Source organism: Heterocephalus glaber, unplaced genomic scaffold, assembly GCF_053883595.1.
Source record: "Heterocephalus glaber isolate CG9 unplaced genomic scaffold, H.glaber_assembly_v1.0 deba00001457, whole genome shotgun sequence".
In the NCBI taxonomy this organism is placed as follows: domain Eukaryota; kingdom Metazoa; phylum Chordata; class Mammalia; order Rodentia; family Bathyergidae; genus Heterocephalus; species Heterocephalus glaber.
Genome location: NW_028258305.1, coordinates 15,257,057 through 15,275,949, shown reverse-complemented (window position 1 = coordinate 15,275,949; position 18,893 = coordinate 15,257,057). Strand labels below are relative to the sequence as shown.

At 38.0% G+C, this 18,893-nt stretch overlaps 1 protein-coding gene across 3 annotated transcripts in view; it reads right to left on the bottom strand.

Annotated features, from left to right (window-relative positions):
• Psme4 (proteasome activator subunit 4) overlaps positions 1 to 18,893 on the bottom strand; it is a 100,838-nt gene that overhangs the window by 13,790 nt on the left and 68,155 nt on the right. For all 3 annotated transcript variants that reach the window (XM_004867295.4, XM_013066450.3, XM_087216389.1), the window contains 12 exons: positions 15,475 to 15,528; positions 14,904 to 15,033; positions 13,782 to 13,863; positions 13,226 to 13,379; positions 12,683 to 12,752; positions 11,587 to 11,712; positions 10,952 to 11,104; positions 6,348 to 6,452; positions 5,523 to 5,614; positions 4,616 to 4,747; positions 3,932 to 4,140; positions 2,031 to 2,116 (listed from right to left, as the gene is read on the bottom strand). In XM_004867295.4, coding sequence (XP_004867352.1) covers positions 2,031 to 2,116; positions 3,932 to 4,140; positions 4,616 to 4,747; positions 5,523 to 5,614; positions 6,348 to 6,452; positions 10,952 to 11,104; positions 11,587 to 11,712; positions 12,683 to 12,752; positions 13,226 to 13,379; positions 13,782 to 13,863; positions 14,904 to 15,033; positions 15,475 to 15,528 — 1,393 coding nt within the window. The remainder of the gene's footprint in view (positions 1 to 2,030; positions 2,117 to 3,931; positions 4,141 to 4,615; positions 4,748 to 5,522; positions 5,615 to 6,347; positions 6,453 to 10,951; positions 11,105 to 11,586; positions 11,713 to 12,682; positions 12,753 to 13,225; positions 13,380 to 13,781; positions 13,864 to 14,903; positions 15,034 to 15,474; positions 15,529 to 18,893) is intronic.

The window sequence follows — 18,893 nt, the reverse complement described above, 5'->3', positions numbered from 1 at the left end:
TAGTTTCCAATGTAGAGGTCTTTTACTTCCTTTGTTAGATTGATTCTTATGTATTTCATTTTTTTGGATGCTATTGTGAAAGGGATTATTTCTCAAATTTCTCTCTCTGTGAATCTGCTATTCGTGTACCATAAGGCTACGGACTTTTGAGTGTTGACTTTATATCCAGCTACATATGGGGCGTATTTTAACTGAATTTTTTTCCTTGTTTATTGTGTCCCTCATCTCTCCAACCTACAACGTTGTCTTCAACCTTGAGTTTTTTTCCACCTACATCCAAAGCCCTTGATGATCTCATTCAATCTTATAGATTTCAATCTCATCTACTGTGCATGTTGATGACACTCAACTTTGAACCACAAATTGAGACTACTGCCCTGAACTTCATTATCATCACTATAAGTAACATCACATTTTAAGTATCTCAAATATATTCCAAATAGAATTTCTAATCTCATCTTGAACTACCTCTCTGCTCCCCCTAGTTTAGTAAACAAGTTTATCTTCAAACTTGACACATCTAATTCGTCAGGAAAATAACTGTTATGATGGCTTTGTGGCTCAAATCCCATTTAACATGATGGACTAAAGCAGATTCTCAACCTCATTATTAGTAATACCCAGGTCAGCTGTGAGACATGTACTAGCAACTTATACAGGAAAACTTCCTAATCATCTTTCTTGTAGCCTTACTCCCTCCCCTCCATCTTTTTAGTGAAAGGAATGTAACTCCAGCTATTGTAACAATCACTGAATATTACTAATTTATTAACATATGCAGTTATGTTCCATATCCACTGGGGTATATGATAGAAGAAAAACATTCAAGTACTACTGTTCTAAAGACACTCTCAAACTATACTAAGACCTACACGTAAGGAGGACCTGTACACTAGCACCTTCTGTCCACTTTTACACTCCAAAAGAACCCAGAGATTTTCTTAAATATCAGCCCCTATAAAACATTCCTGAAAGTATTTTAGTAGTAAAGCCTTTGAAAATTGCTGTTAGCATTGTCTTTTCAAATTTCCTAAAGACGAACTGCCACCCCTCAAAAAAACAGTTTAGCGTGTCATTTGTGATTATTAAGGGCTCGCCTTAAATAATACACTGACTGTCAAGTAGTGGTGATATTTGTGCCAAACCTTTCAAATGCAAAATGAGACTGTTTTCTTACCCAGAGGCAAACAGCAAAACATCATGATTGCAAATTATGATTTGGGAAACTAATAATGAGTCAGCCTATAATCTTAATTTTATTGTTTTTTTTTTTTAACCTTGTTATGGCCTTATACATTTTAGGCAAGTGCTCTATCACCAAGTTATATCCCCAACCCTGTGACTTCAGTTCTATTAGCTTCATCCTCTGAATAGATGAGTAATTAAAACCACTTCAGATTATGTCTTTCATTAATAAAATGACTTTCTGCAGATATTAGTTGGAAACTGCTGTAGAGCCTTTTAACACTGTAAAATAAACAACATACAGAACATTTTAATCTTTAGGTTTATTGTACATTAAGGAAGTGGCCATATAAGAAACAGTCTTGTAGATTTCTTTTAACTATTAATATTTTCTCTAAATTGCTATTACTCAGAAATTGACGAAGTTCTATGAACCTCAATGAAACGAAGTTCTAGCTGTAAAGCTTTCATGCATCTGTCAAGACTCTGATCTCACACTTAACATTAAAATATTATTTCAACAAGCTGGGTGTGGTGGTGCACACCTATGCAATCCCAGCATAGGTGGGAGGTAGGAGGGTTGCAGGATTGCAGTGAGTTTGAGGCCAGCCTGAGCTATATACATAGCAAGATCCTGTCTGAAGAACCAAAAAACATAAACCAACCATCACAAAAACAAAAAAACAAATGTTAAACCACTAACAGTTTTCCTGTAACTATTGTAATTCTCAGAGATCCAATGAAAATTCATACACTGTCTAAAAACCTGTAACCATTAGAGATAATGACAAATATCCTGTGCAGGTTAGAAGGGGATATCATCCTCGTTTCAACTGTAACCTTACCTTAAAAAACAAAGGCAAAAGTTGAAGTTGCTCTGTGACTGCTGTAGAGAAGGACCTTCCTGCACTTGCCATCAGCCATTTCAATACTATTTGGAAATAAACATGTAGAATCAGTCAATGCTATCAAGTTAGAGACCACAAAGTAGAATTATATTATAAAGCTAGTGTCAGATAATTACTCTAACAGCTAAATGAGATCACTTACGATATTTCGTTAGACACTGGTTGATCAGCAGTGTAACAAGACCCACTAATTCAGCACAACAGAGGTTACTTCCCAATGAAGCATCTACAAATTATTAAAACAGCCTATCCAGTACCTAAATCAAGTTTTATGTTAAAACTAGTCTTCAACAACTCTATGGTAGCTAAAATAATGACCAAGTGGGCTATACTTAGAATCCTTGAAAACTTTTCAGATACAAAAACAGGAAACCCAGAATAGCCAAAATAACCTTGAGAAATCTGGAGGACTCATACTTACTGCTTTACAGCTTACTGAAAGTTACAGTAACCAACAGTAGGACACTGGCATTAAGGACCGGCCTATAAACCAATGGACTAGAACAGAAAATTCATAAATAAACCCTCTCAACATGAGAGCCAACCAATTTTTAAAAACTGCACCAAGACTATTCAATGGAAAAAGTACAAATGGTACTGGGAAAACTGGATGTCCATATGTAAAAGAAGTTTACACTTATACAAAATTAACTCAGAGTGGACTATGGACCTAAATGTAAGAGCCAAAACTATAAAAATATCTTTGAAAAAAACTTAAAAGGAAAATTTCCTGACATTCCATCTGGCAATCATTTTTAAGGAGAAATAAATGAATAAATAAATAAATTTAAGTTCATCAAAACTGAACTTCCAGTCATCAAAGAAAACTGATGAGAGAGCAAAAAGAAAACCCACATAATAGAAAACATTTATAAACCATCTACCTGCTAAGTACTGATACCCAGAATATACAAAAAACTACAAGTCCACAGCAACAACACAACTTAATTCAAAATTGAGCAAAGGACTTGAAATCTAAAGAAAATATACAAATGGCCAAAATGTATGCAAAAATGTTCACTATCACTTATGAATGGACAGATACAAATCAAAATCTCACCAAGATGGCTCTTTATACATATTAGGATCGATATAATCGGGGGGAAAAAAATAACAAAACAGAAAACAGTAAGTGTTTGCAAAGATGTAGAGAAACTCAAGCCCTTGTATATTTGATAATTGGAATGTAAAATGGTGTGCCTGCTGTAGAGAAGTTTGGTAGCACTTCAAAATGTGAAACACAGATACTATATGGTCCAGCCAATCCCACTTTTAGGTATACACTCAAAAAATATAAAAGCAGTGAATCAAACTGGTACTTACATATCAATGTTTACAGTGGCATTATTTGTAACAGTCACAAGGTGCAAACAACCCAAACGTCCATTAACAGATAAATGGATAAAGAAAACATAGTAGGCATGAATTTCTTATTCATGCAACAAACTAGATCAACCATGAAATACTATGCAAAGTGAAACATACTAGACATAAAAGGAGCAATGTGGTATGGTTTAACAGATACTAGCTATGTGGAACAGGCAAACTCATAGAGACAAAGTAGAATGGTGGCTGTTTAGGGCTAGGATAAGGACAGAACGAGAAGTTATTTAATGGGAAGAGTTCCAGTTTTGCACAATGAAGAGAATTCTGGAGACAGATGGTGGTTATGACTGTACAATAGTGTGAATGTACTTAATGTCCATGAATTAAACACTTAAAATGGTTGAAATGGTAAATTTTGCATGATGTATATTTTATCACCATAAAAAAAGACTGGGGGAAAAATTTTAGGGGAGAATAAAAATAACTGTTTTCAGATAATTTTAGCCACTCACTGGTTTTTAAGAGTTTAATGCCCTGAGTTCGTTCATCTTCTTCACCAATCCCATTTTCCTCCATAACATGGTTCTGAATTTCTTCATCCACATCCATGAGAGGTTTTAATTTCTCTAGGATACGAGCAGTAAACTCAGGGATACAAGGGGATGTTGTTGGTGCAGTATTTGGCAAAGAAACATCTATCATGAATATGTAGGTGAGCACACTGTTAAAAAAAGATCAAAACATTAAGAAAAGGTTCCATGTTATCATTAAAAGTGAGGTTTAAAAGTTTTTTTTGTTTTTTGTTGGTACCGGGGATTGAACTTGGGTCTTTGCGCTTGCGCAGCAGGTGGCAAAACCACTGAGCTAAATCCCCGGCCCAAGGTTTAAAAGTTATAACACAAGCAAAGTAAATTTTTCCAAGTCAATTCCTGGACAGTTCTCAAATTTCCCTGTACATAAAAGTAGCTCTCTAATTCTGAGCTACTCAACCTGGGGTGTGGTGATTGCTCAATTCTGACTTCTGAACACAATTCTTTTTTGGTTTACATTCAGGGTTGCCAGTCTTATTTCTTACAATGGTAAACAAAATTTGAGAAAGAGGACACAATGACACTAATTGGCAACAGGATTTACCGTGAGATATTAATAAAAAGAACTTAAGAGGTAAAACATACCACAGAGCAAACAGTACCTACCTCCCTATTCTTTCCCTGACATTTTTGTAAACCTGGGTGAGTTTGGGTTCCAAGTACTTCAGTAGTCTGTGCAACAGCTCAGGCACTCTCCATTCTTGTTGGGCAAGTCCACCTTGTAGTACATAAAGTCGACTAAAATTAAAGGACAGAAGCATTATGTTCAAGCCCCTTCCTGTCTTTATATACTGATATAAAACAATGCCTGCATTGCATCTGAAATTTTTTCCATTTTCTCATAAAAGCATTTTTATGGAGACTTTTTTCCTACATCATTTTTTCTACATATACATTTATTCTCCACTACACAGTTGGGGGAAAAAAACCACATAGAATTAAGAATTATTATTGAGTTAATCTTTAAGAATCAGAATTCAAGTTTTCTCACTAATTAACAAAGTACCTATTCTTGGTCTTAACAGTATTAACCAGATTTCTTTCTTTGCCCACTACTTCTCTAGCTCCATAAGTTCCCAACCAGTGAAGTTTTCCTTAAAATGATTATTTTCTTCCTTACAATTTTTTCTTTTTGTGGTGCTGGGGACTGAATTTGAGCACATTAGGGAAGTATGCTCAGTCCCCTCTTCTTTCTTTACAGCAAAGAATGAAAAATGAGATGGAATAAAGAAGCAAATACTGTCAAGGTACATAAGCAATCCTAATAAAGGAAGTGATAGCAGAGAAAGCAGGATGTAGCTTACACAGGAATTGCTCACATGGCCTTCATTTCTCCTACTTGTTCCCAATTGAGAAATAGCTAAGTATTATACAGTACACTGAAATGGATCACAGTGTTTTCCAGGAAGTAATTAGTATATAAATGTACAGATTTATTAATTTCCATTTATACCTCATATTAATTTAAGCTTCTGTAAAGTTAATATTTTGTGTTAATCTCACGGGTTTTTACCATGCATCTACAAAGGATCCTCCTTCGCCACTCAATGGTGATTCTAATAGCAGCTCAAAAAGCCAATGAAGTTTCCGAGGATCTCTGCTTTCCTGTGTCGGATATAAAGTAATAATTAGAGGGCTTACAATTCTATAAATAAAACTGAAATAAATTTAGAAATATTAAAAATCTATTCAGTATACAGGAAAAAAAAACCCCCTAAAATTTGTGAGTCAAATCCAAATGTAATTATAATAGCTCCCATTAACAGTGAGAAAACTGTTAGATAAATGGGTTATCCTTAAATTGAAGTATATGAGCTATAGACATATTTGGTGTTGTAAATAATACCTATAAACTTCATACTGTGTAGCTTCTACTCTGTGTAAACTACATTTTCAACTACATGATTTGACTTATCAATTAAAAAATCTATTGGGCCAGGGATTTAGCTCAGTGGCACTGCCTGCACCTGCCATGCAAGCACAAGGTCCTGAGTTTGATCCCCAATACTGAAAAAAAAAAAAAAAACTATTGCTACAGCAAAGAAGACATAAAAATCACTTAAGAATTATCCTGAAGGGGGCTGGAGATTTAGCTCAGTGGTTTCGCCGCCTGCTGCGCAAGTGCAAGGACCCGAGTTCGATCCCTGAGTTCGATCCTTGGTACCAAAAAAAAGAATTATCCTGAAGGCTTATTTGAAGGGCTAAAAAGTATTGTCCTCAGATATACGATGACAAAGATAAGAACAAAATTTCAAGGTGAGGTTCCTTACATTCTGAGACAAGGTATCAAACAATTTGAACAGAGAAGTGAGACACAGAAGAAAGCAGGAGAACTTACACAAGATGTGGCTATACACGTTCCCCAGTCATTGTAAGTTTCCACTGTTATGTTGGACAAGGCTGTTCTAAGCAGAGGGCACAGAAGCTCCCAAAGTTTCTCCACCTACTCAAAATGAAGCACATGGGTAAAAGTCAATGATACTCAGAACATTTTTCCTAAAATATCTCTTTTCCTGGAAATATACATATTTACACACAAACTAAACTAGTACATAATACTGAAATCCAAGAAAGTATATCACTATGTTGTCATTACACACTAGGTATAGGTCAATTTTCTTCTCCCAAAATGATTGTGAAAAGAGGAAAAACCTTTGTATGGTTCCTTATAAAATCTTCCCTACTACTGTGCAGTTCTACAGTACAGTGGGCTAAAACAAATCCCTCAATTTTAAGTTTTATATGCTTATCAAAGTCATTTGATTAAATTTTACAATAGAAGGCAATGACATTTTAATACAAAAATTAGCCTGAGGTATAATCCAAATTCCAAAACTTAGATTACAAATAGCCTTTTAAAAACTGTTTCACTGAACAGAGACTACGAATATTTGTGTGCATGCTTCTCAGAGGTTAATGAGCATAAAAATCACCTTTAGATCTTGACAAAATGGGATTCCAATTAATTTCGGGGGGACCTGAAATCTTTCTTCTCTAACAAGCTCCCAAGTGACACCCATGTTGCAGGTCGGCGGACATTAGTTAAAAAAGAACAAACAGTTTTTCCACTTCTTCCTCAGTATTTTATATTCCACTATGGAAAAATGTGAGGAAGTGCTGTGAATCTATTTCAGTTCCTGCCTTTTGCCCCATGTTTTCCAAACAGATTTAGTTTTATGATTCTTGGTTTTACAAGAAGCCTTGGTATACATTTCAGTCCTTTTCTCTTGGCAGGGAGAACCTTCTTTTTGTTGGCTCCAAATTTTTCCAGCATATTCTGTATTCTGTAGTTCAGCCCCATATTATTAAAACTTTTGGATAAGGACTGTTTTTTTCACAATTTCCCTAGTATTTCCTCCAGTAATGAGTTCTTGCAAATGACTCAGGCTTTGCTCTTCATTATCAGCCTCATGGGCTTTCATAAGCTTGTCCTGTATGGATGGTTTCCCTGATCTCCCAGCAAGCTTTCTTCTAGAATGCACCATACTTAGATGTCTTCTTTTTCTTTTTTCTTTCTTTTTATTGGCACCAGGGATTGAACTCAGGACCTTACGCTTGCGAGGCAGGCGGTGGCACCACTGAGCAAAATCCCGGGCCCTAGATGATGTCTTCTTAATGTGTCAAGATTGCTTCTGCTTCCATACTTCTGCTTTGTTAATTTTTACCTATCTCCCTTGGATTTTCACAAAAGATCTGTTAATTACACAAAGGCAGTCATGTCAAATACCTGTGTATGGTATTTGGGTTCTGTGGGTAGAAAGAAGCATTCTCAGGCCAGGGGAGCCCTCTGCTGGCACCTCTTCACTTGGACCTTTCCGGGTCTTTCTGTGTGCTTTATGACCCAGTCGCCTGGCCAGCACTACCTGGTTTCATCCTTCAACAATATTCCTGTTGAACCATGTGTTGTCCTACTACATTTTAAATTTGAAAATGGCATATTTTAATTTATTCTAATTGTCTGCAACATCCTGGATTTTTTTTGATATTGATTTGTTTTGCACGGATTATCTTTGGCTAACCAGCTATTGACTTAGCTTGAACAAATGTTTCATTGTCTAATAAATGTATTTAATCTTCTAGAAAGGAAAAAAAAAGAACAAACAGGAAAGGATTGCCTGGGATAAAATTTCTACTGAAAGCACCAAGCACGAATTTTAAAAAATCAGTAAGTGTTTTGGAAAACAGGTAACTCAAAATCGACAATAGTGGGCCGGGATTTAGCTCAGTGGTTCTGTTGCCTGTGCAAGGTCCTGAGTTCGATCCCTGATACCAAAAAAAAAAAAATTGACTATAGTAATCACAGGATAACAAAGATATGAATGATATGTTTTTCTTTTTTTTGGTACCGGGGATTGAACTCAGGTCCTTCTGCTTTTGAGGCAGGCGGTGGAACCACTGAGCTAAATCCCCAGCCCTACATGATATGTTTTTAAAAAAAAAAATTGGGAGGGCCCAGGGATTTAGCTCAGTGGTTCCGCCGCCTGCCTCGCAAGCACAAGGACCCAAGTTCGATCCCCAGTACCAAAAAAAAAAAAGAAAAAAGAAAATTTGGGGGGGGTGGGGGGCTGGAGATTTAGCTCAGTGGTTCTGCTGCCTGCCTTGCAAGTGCAAGGTCCCGAGTTTGATCCCAGGTACCCCCAAAAAAGAAATTTTTTTTTCTTTTTTTTTTTTTGAGAGACTCTCTCTCTTTTTTTTTTTGGTACCGGGGATCAAACTCGGGTCCTTCCGCTTTCGAGGCAGGCGGCAAAACCACTGAGCTAGATCCCCGGCCCTAGAGACTCTCACTATGTAGTTCCGGCTGGCCTCCAACTCATGGCAATCCTCCTGCCTCAGTCTCCTAAGTGCTGGGATTACAGCACTTGCCACCACGCCCAGCCTGAAATTGTTTCTTTTAAGTGTAAGTGTGCAGAGGCCTCCTAAAAATTGGCCAAAATCTGTACTTGTCTCTTCTCTTTAAGAAAATAGCAGGCTACCTACCATTGGCCATTCCTGACATTTGACCTGGTTATTTTCAATCTAGTGCCTTTTGCTAACATCGGGGCACAAGTCTGAAACCAAATCTTAAATACAATGACATTCTAAAGAGGGAGTTCCAACTCAAACTGCCTACAAGACTAGAAAAGTAGGATATATATGATCAAGGAGGCTGAGAAAGGCTTCACATAGCACCAGTCAATGGATGTGGTGGAATGACCTGGGACAGTATTCCAGAATCTTCCTCCTTTTAGGAGAAACTAAAATAATTATTCCTCTTCTCCTGTCCATTCCTGTTGTTCTTCGTGAACATAATATATCTTGACTTCCCATCCCACAATACTGGCAAATAATTCAAAAATTTAAAGATATCAAATGTTGCCTAACAACCACAAGTTTGTGGCATGTACTCAAAAGCAGTATACACATACTGCTGTTTATGGAACTAGGCATTTCATATTTATTTATTTATTTTATTTTATTATTTTAGGACCAGACTTAGCCTTTATTGGATACATCTTCCCATGTTTAAATGATCAAAGGGTTTAACATTGGCAAGTATCATATTTTATTGTCACTTTTTTTGTTTGTTATCCTAGTGAGTGTGAATTGAGGACTTCCCTTTTTCTAACTCATCTGCTAATCAAACTACATACTAATGGTATTTGCCATACTAATGGTTTAAGTTACAGAAGCTAATCAATAAAACTTGTAAAGTTCTGCAGCCATGAAACCCTCCCCAGTCCCTGTATTCCAGATTGACCTCTTTCCCTTCCATCCTTATTCAGCCTTAGTGCATGAGACACTCTTTCAACACTCAACAGGGGCCACGTTGTACTTCTGCCTGTTTATGCATCTTCTCACCTCCACTAAGCTGCTCAGAGTTTATATTACAGTAGTATCCTCCTAACCTACTTGATGTGAACCAGAGGCAAGTTATCACCAAAGTCCATTAGGATTGAGAATGATGCTAACTGACACACAGATAGAACATTAAATTTTAACATAAAATATAAAACATACATTGACTTGCCGGTCTTTTTGCATAGAAGGGAAGCTTATCCTTAAATACTACTATGTCTTTGTAATGTTAGCCTCTAGTGCATTACCTTGCATGGAGACCCAGCCCAGTGATATTGTCCACGGGAGAGCAAAGTGGTTTGTGGCAGTTAGCATCTTAATTTCTTTTCCATACTGAAAGCCCTTTGAGTCTCATCTTTCCCCTTTATGACATGTTACAGGGGGACCTTTCTAGTTTTTGCTCAAGCTTTTAAATTCTTTATCTTCTGCCTTTTCCTCCCGAGGTGGTGTTTTCTCTGATACAGAGCCATTACCTTCTTCAGACTTCCCTACATTCTCCTCTCGGGTAGATTCCTCTCCAATGGGTATCATGCACCTGTTTGAATTTTCAAAGTTAACTGTTACATCTCCGTCTTGATCAGGCAGTTCCTTAATCACGCCTCTTCTCACCAACTCCTCTCTACTTTGCCTGGTGGATATCTTCCTAATACTGCTGAGGTTTCTCGAAATTTGTCACTGGTCTTCTTTTTCCTCCATTTCCAAGGCTTGAAAATCTTACCGATGGTGGATAGTTTCCCCTTTCTCTTGAAGGGTGGAGTCTGGGAGCCTGCTGGAGGGCCATCTGAGTCTGCTATAGAAGCTCTGTCCAGTCCATCAATGCTGGAGGGCTGTGGGGACGGCGTGGACACCGAGGTCTGGCCCATGGCGGGCTCGGGGCCGGGAGACCACGCGGCGCGCGGACTGCTCTGATCGCGGGTCCCCTCACCGGCAGAAGCACGCGCGCGCGTCCATGGCCCGGCCTGGCCCGCGCCGCGCCGGGTCCCCAAGCCTGCTCCCGCAAGCGGGTCTCCCCGCCCCCATTTCATATTTTAAATATCAATAACAAAGGATATGGGAATTGCTAATTAAATAGACAATGTATCTTTAACAAAGAATGTGCTATATCACCTTTTCAAATGTCCAATGCTTTGAACCTCTGATTAAGCCAGCTATAATTTCTGCAACACATCGCTGGGTGCTTTCATGAGAATCTGCAACCAATTGTTCTAAATGAGGCTTCAGAACTGGCAGAAAGGAATCATCAAAATTTCTAAATAGTCCCTATAAAAACGAAGAAATTCATTATTCAACTGAGTATCATTTCAATTATAATATGCTTGCAATTATTTGACATTATGGTACTTAAGGATTCCGAGTGATCCTCCCTTTAGCACTTAAGTAGTTTAACTATTCAAGTTCAAAAGGTAAGAATACTGCCATTTTATTTATCATATGAAAATGTAACTAAGTAGACTTTAATAATCTTTTCAACTTAAAAATGTCAAAAAGGCAAGCACAACATGTATTTTTTTTGCTTCTAGTGCTAACGACATTAAAGATAAACATTAAACATAAACTAAGCTTGCCTTTTTAAAGTCATGACCTTAAGCCAAGATCAGTGACTGATACAAATTTCAATGTCATTTTCAATGAAAACAGACGGTTAAAGTCAAACTCCAATCACATATTTAAAACAAACTTACGACTTACAAACTAAAGAATCACTAAACTTTATGAAGACAGTATATAAATAATATAGTTACCTTAAAGAGGCAAAAACGTCGGGGATTAAATTTATCTTTTCCTTTTCTGTCTTCTAAAGATAGAAAAGTAATTAACTGTTCAACAAATTTAGGATCAGAAAAATGATCAAATATAATCTGTTCTGCCTATAAAGTTAAAAAAAAAGAATATTCAGGGTTTAAAAATCTATTTAAGAACATAACTATAAAGGTTAAAGTAAGATTTTGATTCAACAGCAGCTGTCATTTTCTTCTAAAGAATTTTTAGTTCTCAAAAAACAATGCTTTATAGACCCAAAATAATATATCTCCCCCAAAATGTTAAGTACATAAAAATAGCTAAGACTTTTTCCTTCACATCCTTCAAGTGTGAATCCAATTTCTCATACTGTAAATTAATACCAACAGATATTCTGGTTGGGAAATGGTTTATTGCTTTCAAACTACTTATGCAATATATAAAAATTCCCCGACTATAAACCCAACTCAAGCCATTTTCGTATTTCTGTAATATCTAAAGTTAAAAGGCAAACTGTTCAGAATCAAGAAAGTTACACAACCATTAACTTAAAATCTATATATAGGGCCAGAGATTTAGCTCAGTGGCATCACGCCTGCCTTGCAAGCCCAAGGTGGGTCCTGAGTTCGATCCCCAGTATAAATAAATAGATAGATAGATAAAATCTACATAAAAGTCCTCATCTTTTTGCAGTGATAAAGCAATAAGTTCAATGAAGACAAAGAAGTTTGGACTTAAATCTATAAACACCTATTTACCAAGTATCATATCATTTACAAGCAAAAACAAAATCTAAAAATAAATCATCTTTTCTTTCGAGAGGTTTGTATAGAACTGATACAAGAAACTAACAGCTAACTGTATCATGCAATAACCAAGGAGGGCTAAGTGGAGTAGTAACCTGAAAGTAACCTTAGATATACTGAGACTGCCGTCAACTGGAACTAGTAGGTGTTAGGTGAGTAGTAAACATTCAACTGTATTTATTCTGTACTACACTGAATTGGTCAAGTTCAAAAAAAGATCTGGACTAAGACTGAAATAAATCAGTGGCCAAACATAAGAGGCATTTGAAACCATGGTGAAATAAATGCTTACCTCTGTCATATCCTCCCTGCTTCTGCCAAGCTTAGGCTGCTCTTCCACACCAGCATAAACAACCATATTCCTACATAGTAAGAGTTTATATTTGTAATATGCACAGAAAAAAGTTAGAGCATCATGGATAGAAAGCATTACAATGCATGTTTAATAAACTCTAGATGCTAAGTTTGGAGATGTATAATATTCTCAGCCTCAAAAATATATCAGATTACTGTGTCCTGATGACAGATTATTGCAGTCAGCAAAGAGACATAAGTATTTCTCTGGGTTGGTTTAGGCATTTGTATCATTAACAGATAAGAATATAATTTAGAACAGCTATTAACAACCTCCTTAGCCATATAACAGTGTTAAGAAAGGCTAAAGATTTTACAAGAGGCAGGAATGAGGCACAGCATTGGCAGGAGCAAAAGAAAGAGAGGAAGCAGAAAGAGGGCAGGAAAAAACCCTTCAAGCACCTCCGAACTTCCTCAGAAATCCAAACACGACAAAACATCAAGGACCATTTAATAAGGTGCACAGTAATTTATAACTTACTTTGGCCAGGTGTAGTACCCCCAGTGAGTTTTTTCAACAAAGCAACTTAACTCCCATTCTTTTTTAGTTCTTGGTATACTTTTGCTATCATAATGCAGCCAATGATTATCAGGCCTATCACCAGCAAGAATTTGGGTGGGTTTAGGATATCCACCTATGTAAGGAAAAGACAACCACATTTGATTAAAAACACTCATTCAACAATAATTCTCAACTTTCAACCAACAGAACTAGTATAAGAAATAACGGGAAATAAGCTATTAAAATTCTCAAAAAATATCACATAGGGTTGGTTGGAGGAAAGCTCACTGGTTAGAGCACTTGCCTAGCATGCACAGGTCCTGGGTTCAAACTCCTAAAGATTCAGTATTTTTTTTTGTGAATTTTTAATCCCTAGTTTTTAATAAGCCAACTATTTCCTTCATAACATTATTTTTTACATTTTGTATTTACACCCATAAAAAAAATTGAGGTCAAGAACAGTAATTCATACCTTTTAAGGAAATTTTCTAAGTTTTCCTGAAAAGCACTAGTAACTACTTTTTGTAATACTTACTGATTTCATAAGGGTCAATGGTCAGCTTTTTGTGTGTTCTTTTTAGCTGTTTGAGAATACCAGCAACAGCTGAGATAGCCATCTGGAAAAAAGCAAGGTACATGTGTCAAAAGTTAAAGAAAAAAATCAGCCAAGGGGCCAGGGATTTAGCTCAGTGGTTCTGCCACCTGCCTTGAAAGCACAAGGTCCCGAGTTCGATCTCCCGTACCAAAAAAAAAAAAATCAGCCAAGTGTGGTGGCACACGCCTATGATCCCAGCACTCTAGGAGAATGAGGCATTTCACAAATTCAAGCCTAACCTGAGCAACTTGGTAAGGCACATAGGGACTGGGAGGATGTAGGTCAATGCAAAGGCTATGTGTTCAATCCCTAGTACAAGGGATTTAAAAAGTTAAAAATCTCTTAAGTAGTCGAATACTTTAACCAAAGAAGAAGATGGATTAAACCACACACATCTCGCAAGCTTCACAGCACCCCTGACAGCTGGTGGACAGCCATCGGAGTATTAAAGATTTAGTACGCTGAATGAACGTTAGCATGGCAGTCTCTACCTGAAGAACTTTGACCCTTTTTTTAGCAAATCAATACCTGCTCATTCTTCACATCTCAGCTTAGAGGTCTTTTCAAGGGTTTTTCTTCAATGTAATAGACTAGGCTAGCACCTATCCTATACCTCAGTGGTAATACTTTGACAGTAAAACCTAAAAGTTGTACCTCCAGATGTTTTTCCCTCTTGAAACACTGTGAGCCTAATAATCTACATTTTTGAAGTCAATTTCTGTCATTAGTCTATAACATACTCTTTGTTGCCCGCCATGGTGGTGCATGGTGTAATCCCAGCACTTGGGAGGTTGAGGCAGGATTGCTGTGAGTTTGAGGCCAGCCTGGGCTACACAGTCCAAGGCCAATAGGAACTAGACAGTGAGACTCTGTCTCAAAAAGAAAAAATTTCTTAAAGAAAAAATTTCTTGTTATATTTCCAGTGTTGAAATGTGCAGTGCCTGAACAGCCCTCATATATATATTTTCAACATATTTATTATGGTATGCATAGTTTGTAAAGAAATTAAAGACTAAGTGAGGTAAACATTCTCAAATCCCGTAGCTAAAATAAAGTATCTACCTTTCGAACTACAATTGCATCATGGTTGAGATTCTCCACAAAAAACTGTATGGCACGAAGAGGCAACACTCGGTCATCTCTCAAGAGTAGAGACAGAAGCCCAATTCCTATATGTTCAAATTTCCAGGGCCTTAAAGGAGGTGGGGGAAAAAGTCACATATCACATTATTCATCATAAAGCTACTTCTTTAAAAAAAAGAAAAGTATTTGAAACATAATTTTATGCTTCTCAAGAATTAACACAGGTCTAACTTAAGCACACAGCTCTCATTAACCCCAAACATCTCCTTCCCTTTCCTTCTTAGTCTTCTAAACATACAAATCAGAGTTTAATCTTTTAAGACATAGTCATTCATAGCTTTCATATGTAAGACAAATGTGTGGTGGATAAAATAATTTTTTGTATGGTTGGTGATATAGCTCAGGGGTAGAGGACTTACGTAGCATGTATGAGGCCCACTGTTTGATTCACAACACCATACAGGAGGGAGGGAGTTTGGTAAGAGGGAAGGAGGGAAGGAAGGAAGGTGGGTAGGTTAGCTAAGGAAGAAAAAGAATTTTTTGTACTCACAAATTTCTTTGCTCCACACCATCTAGCAAAGCATTTACCAAATTTTCATAGTTCCTTAAAATAAACATAAACAAAATCAAGTGATAAATCGCTTCATTACATTACTGAGATAAATGTAAAATAACGTAAGATAAATTCAAATTCTAGACAAATTTATCGTTCCTCTATTCTCATCACCAGATTTTAGAAGGCCTTGTTAAGAAATCTGACAAGAGTTAAAGGAGATGAATGAACAGAGACACTGGGAAAAGAACAAGAAGGGTACAGTGAAGAACTCACCTGTCTTTGAGTAGGCATTCAAAAGTAAAAGTAAATTTCTAAGTAGTAATTAATTAATTGCAAGTGGTATGCTGACTACCTGAAATACATTAGGTAGGGTATGAGAGTTCATTATTTATAAAGACACTTTAGAAAACAAGGTGGAGGACAGGCATGGTGTTGCATGCCTGTGATCCCAGCACTTGGGAAGCTGAGGCAGGAGGATTGCTGTGAATTTGAGGCCAGCCTGTGCTACAGAGCAAGATCCTGTCTCAAAAAACCAAAAAAATTAAAAACAAAAAAAAATGAAGTTGGACATGTGGCATGCTCATGTCCCAGCTACTCAGTAGGCTAAGGGAGGAGGATCATCTGAGCCCAAGGACTTTGAAGCAGACTGGACAACACAGGGAAACCCTATCTCATGTAAGTAAGTAATTTTTAAGTAGGAATAATCATATACTAAGTACAGGGCAAAGTAAAAATCAAGTTAGGAAGGCTCCTACTTGGCTGAATTTCTTTGGCTCCAAAACTCCAAAAACAGCTTACTAATATCCTGACACCAAACGTCATCATAAAATTCATTACAAGCCAGGCATGGTGATGTATGCCTGCAATCCCAACACTCCAGAGGCTGAGGCTGGAGGATTGCTGCAAGTTCGGGCATATAGTGAGACCTTGTCTCAAAAACACCCGAGAAAACAAAACAAAACAAATCATTATTATAAAAGTTATAAAGCAACTCAAGTGTTGAATTTAGGATTTAATGACTGATCTGTACCAGTTAAGTTGTATCTCATATATTATATAAAAAAAACAAAGAGAATGCATATTGAAGAAAGATATATTAAAGTAACCTTTTAAAGATGATTGTTGCCCATTTTCATAGCTAAAGGTGAAAATTAGGACTTTTTGCAATAATTATCTTCAAACTTTTTTGTATGTTCTCAGAAGACAATGCGTTAAAATCATTCCCTAGAGCCCGCAGCAGACAGGCAGGTCTGTGCACGCCCTACCGAGGTCCTGGGTCACGCGAAGACGCCGAATCAGCCCTCTGCAGACAGGCAGGTCTGCCCATCCCCCACCTAGGTCCTGAATCGCACAGAACACACTGTATCAGCCCGCTATAGACAGGCAGGTCTGTGCACGGCCTACCAAGGTCCTGAGTCGCTCCCAGAAGACGCCAAATCAGGCCTCTACAGACAGGCAGGTCTGCCCAAACCCTACCGAGGTCCTGAGCCACACAGAACATGCCGAATCAGCCTGCTGCACACAGGAAGGTCTGTGCACGCCCTACTGAGGTTCTAAGTCCCCCGGAAGACACCGAATCACTCCGCTGCAGACAGGCAGCCACTTGGTTCCACACTACAAAGACGTAGAGGTCACCAGACCACCAGACCAAGGTACTGAGTCCTGCTGTTCCCGGCCCAGAGGTAGGGGCTTCTGAGCTGTCGTCCCACTGCTCCTGGTCCAGAGGAAGGGGCTTCCCAGCCACCATCCCTCCTGCTGCTCCCAGCCCAGAGGAAAGAGCCTTTGGGCCACCTTTTGTCCCACTGTTCCCGGCCCAGACGAAGGGGGGGTTCCAGGCCACCATCCCTCCCGCTGCTCCCAGACCACAGGAAAGGGTTTTTGGGTCACCATCCCGAGCACTGCCCCGGCCCCGTCCCACCTCTCCCACCTCAGAGGAGGTAATCCGTGCAGGCGCTAACAGCACCCCCACCCCCCAGATGAAATGAGAAAACACGTAAATAAGTCTCATAACCAGACTTCCAGATCACCTACAGCAACCCCAAAGGGAAATGAGATGCAACACTCTGATAACCACCTGGACCCACTGAACTGGCAACAAAAGGGGACCTGGAAAAAAAGAAATCAGAAATAATTTCTCACATAACAGGAGAAATTGTGCCCGAGTGAAAGACATGATTAATAAATCTAGAGAGGAGCTCAGGAACATGATGGAATCCCAACATAGGAAACAAATGGAATCCATAAAACAGATGCAAATAGATTTCCAGGACATGAAAAACTCCACTGAAAGTCTACACAGCAGAATGAGCCAATGTGAGGACAGAATTTCAGATATAGAAGATAAGATTGCAATTAGTGACCAGGAAAAGAAAAATTGTTTCAAAATTATAAGGGAACATGAGAAATCAGTCCAGCAGCTGCTAGATGATGCAAAGAAGAATAACATAAGACTGATTGGGCTCAATGAAGAAACAGGAGAGAGTGACGATGACATAAAAAATCTCTTCACATTTCTAATGGCAGAAAACTGCCCAAGCAGGGGAAAAGAGCTTGACATACAGATAAGTGAGGCATATAGGACTCCAAATAGCCTTGATCAAAAGAAATCTACACATAGGCATATAATTGTTAAGATTCCAGAAACTCAACAGAAGAACAAAGTTCTACAAGCAGTCAGAGAAGAGAAATGAATCGCATACAAAAGGAAAGCCCATCAGAATCACAGCAGACTTCTCAACACAAACCATCAAGGCAAGAAGATCTTGGAATGACATATTCCAAGCCCTAAAAGAAAACAGCCTCCAACCCAGATGGATGTACCCTGCAAAACTATCTTTCAAAATGGATGGAGAAATAAGATACTTTCATGACAAAGAGCACCTTAGGAACTTTGTGAATAGCAAACCAGCACTCCAAAGAATTTTACACAATATCCTAGGAACAGACATTGAGGATCACAACCCCAGGAAGCAAAGCAAAATGAACCCATCTGGCATGACAAGAAATTAAATGTAAAGGGGGAGAACCCAACAAAAAGGAAAAGTCATAGCAATGACAAGTCAATATGTTTCAGTTATAACCATCAACATTAATGGTCTCAATTCACCAATCAAAAGAAATAGGCTGGCAGAATGGGTCAAGAAGCAAAATCCAACAATATGCTGCATACAAGAAACACACTTCATTCAAAAGGAAACTCATAGACTGAAAGTTAAAGGGTGGAAAACAATACTCCATGTGACAGGAACCCGAAAAAAAGCAGGAGTAGCTATCCTCTTTGCAGATCAAGTAGATTTCAAACCAACACTGATGAAGAGAGATGAAGAAGGACACTACATCCTTGTAAAGGGAACAATCCAAGAGGAAGAGACGGCAATCATAAATATCTATGCACCAAACACTGGTGCACCCAA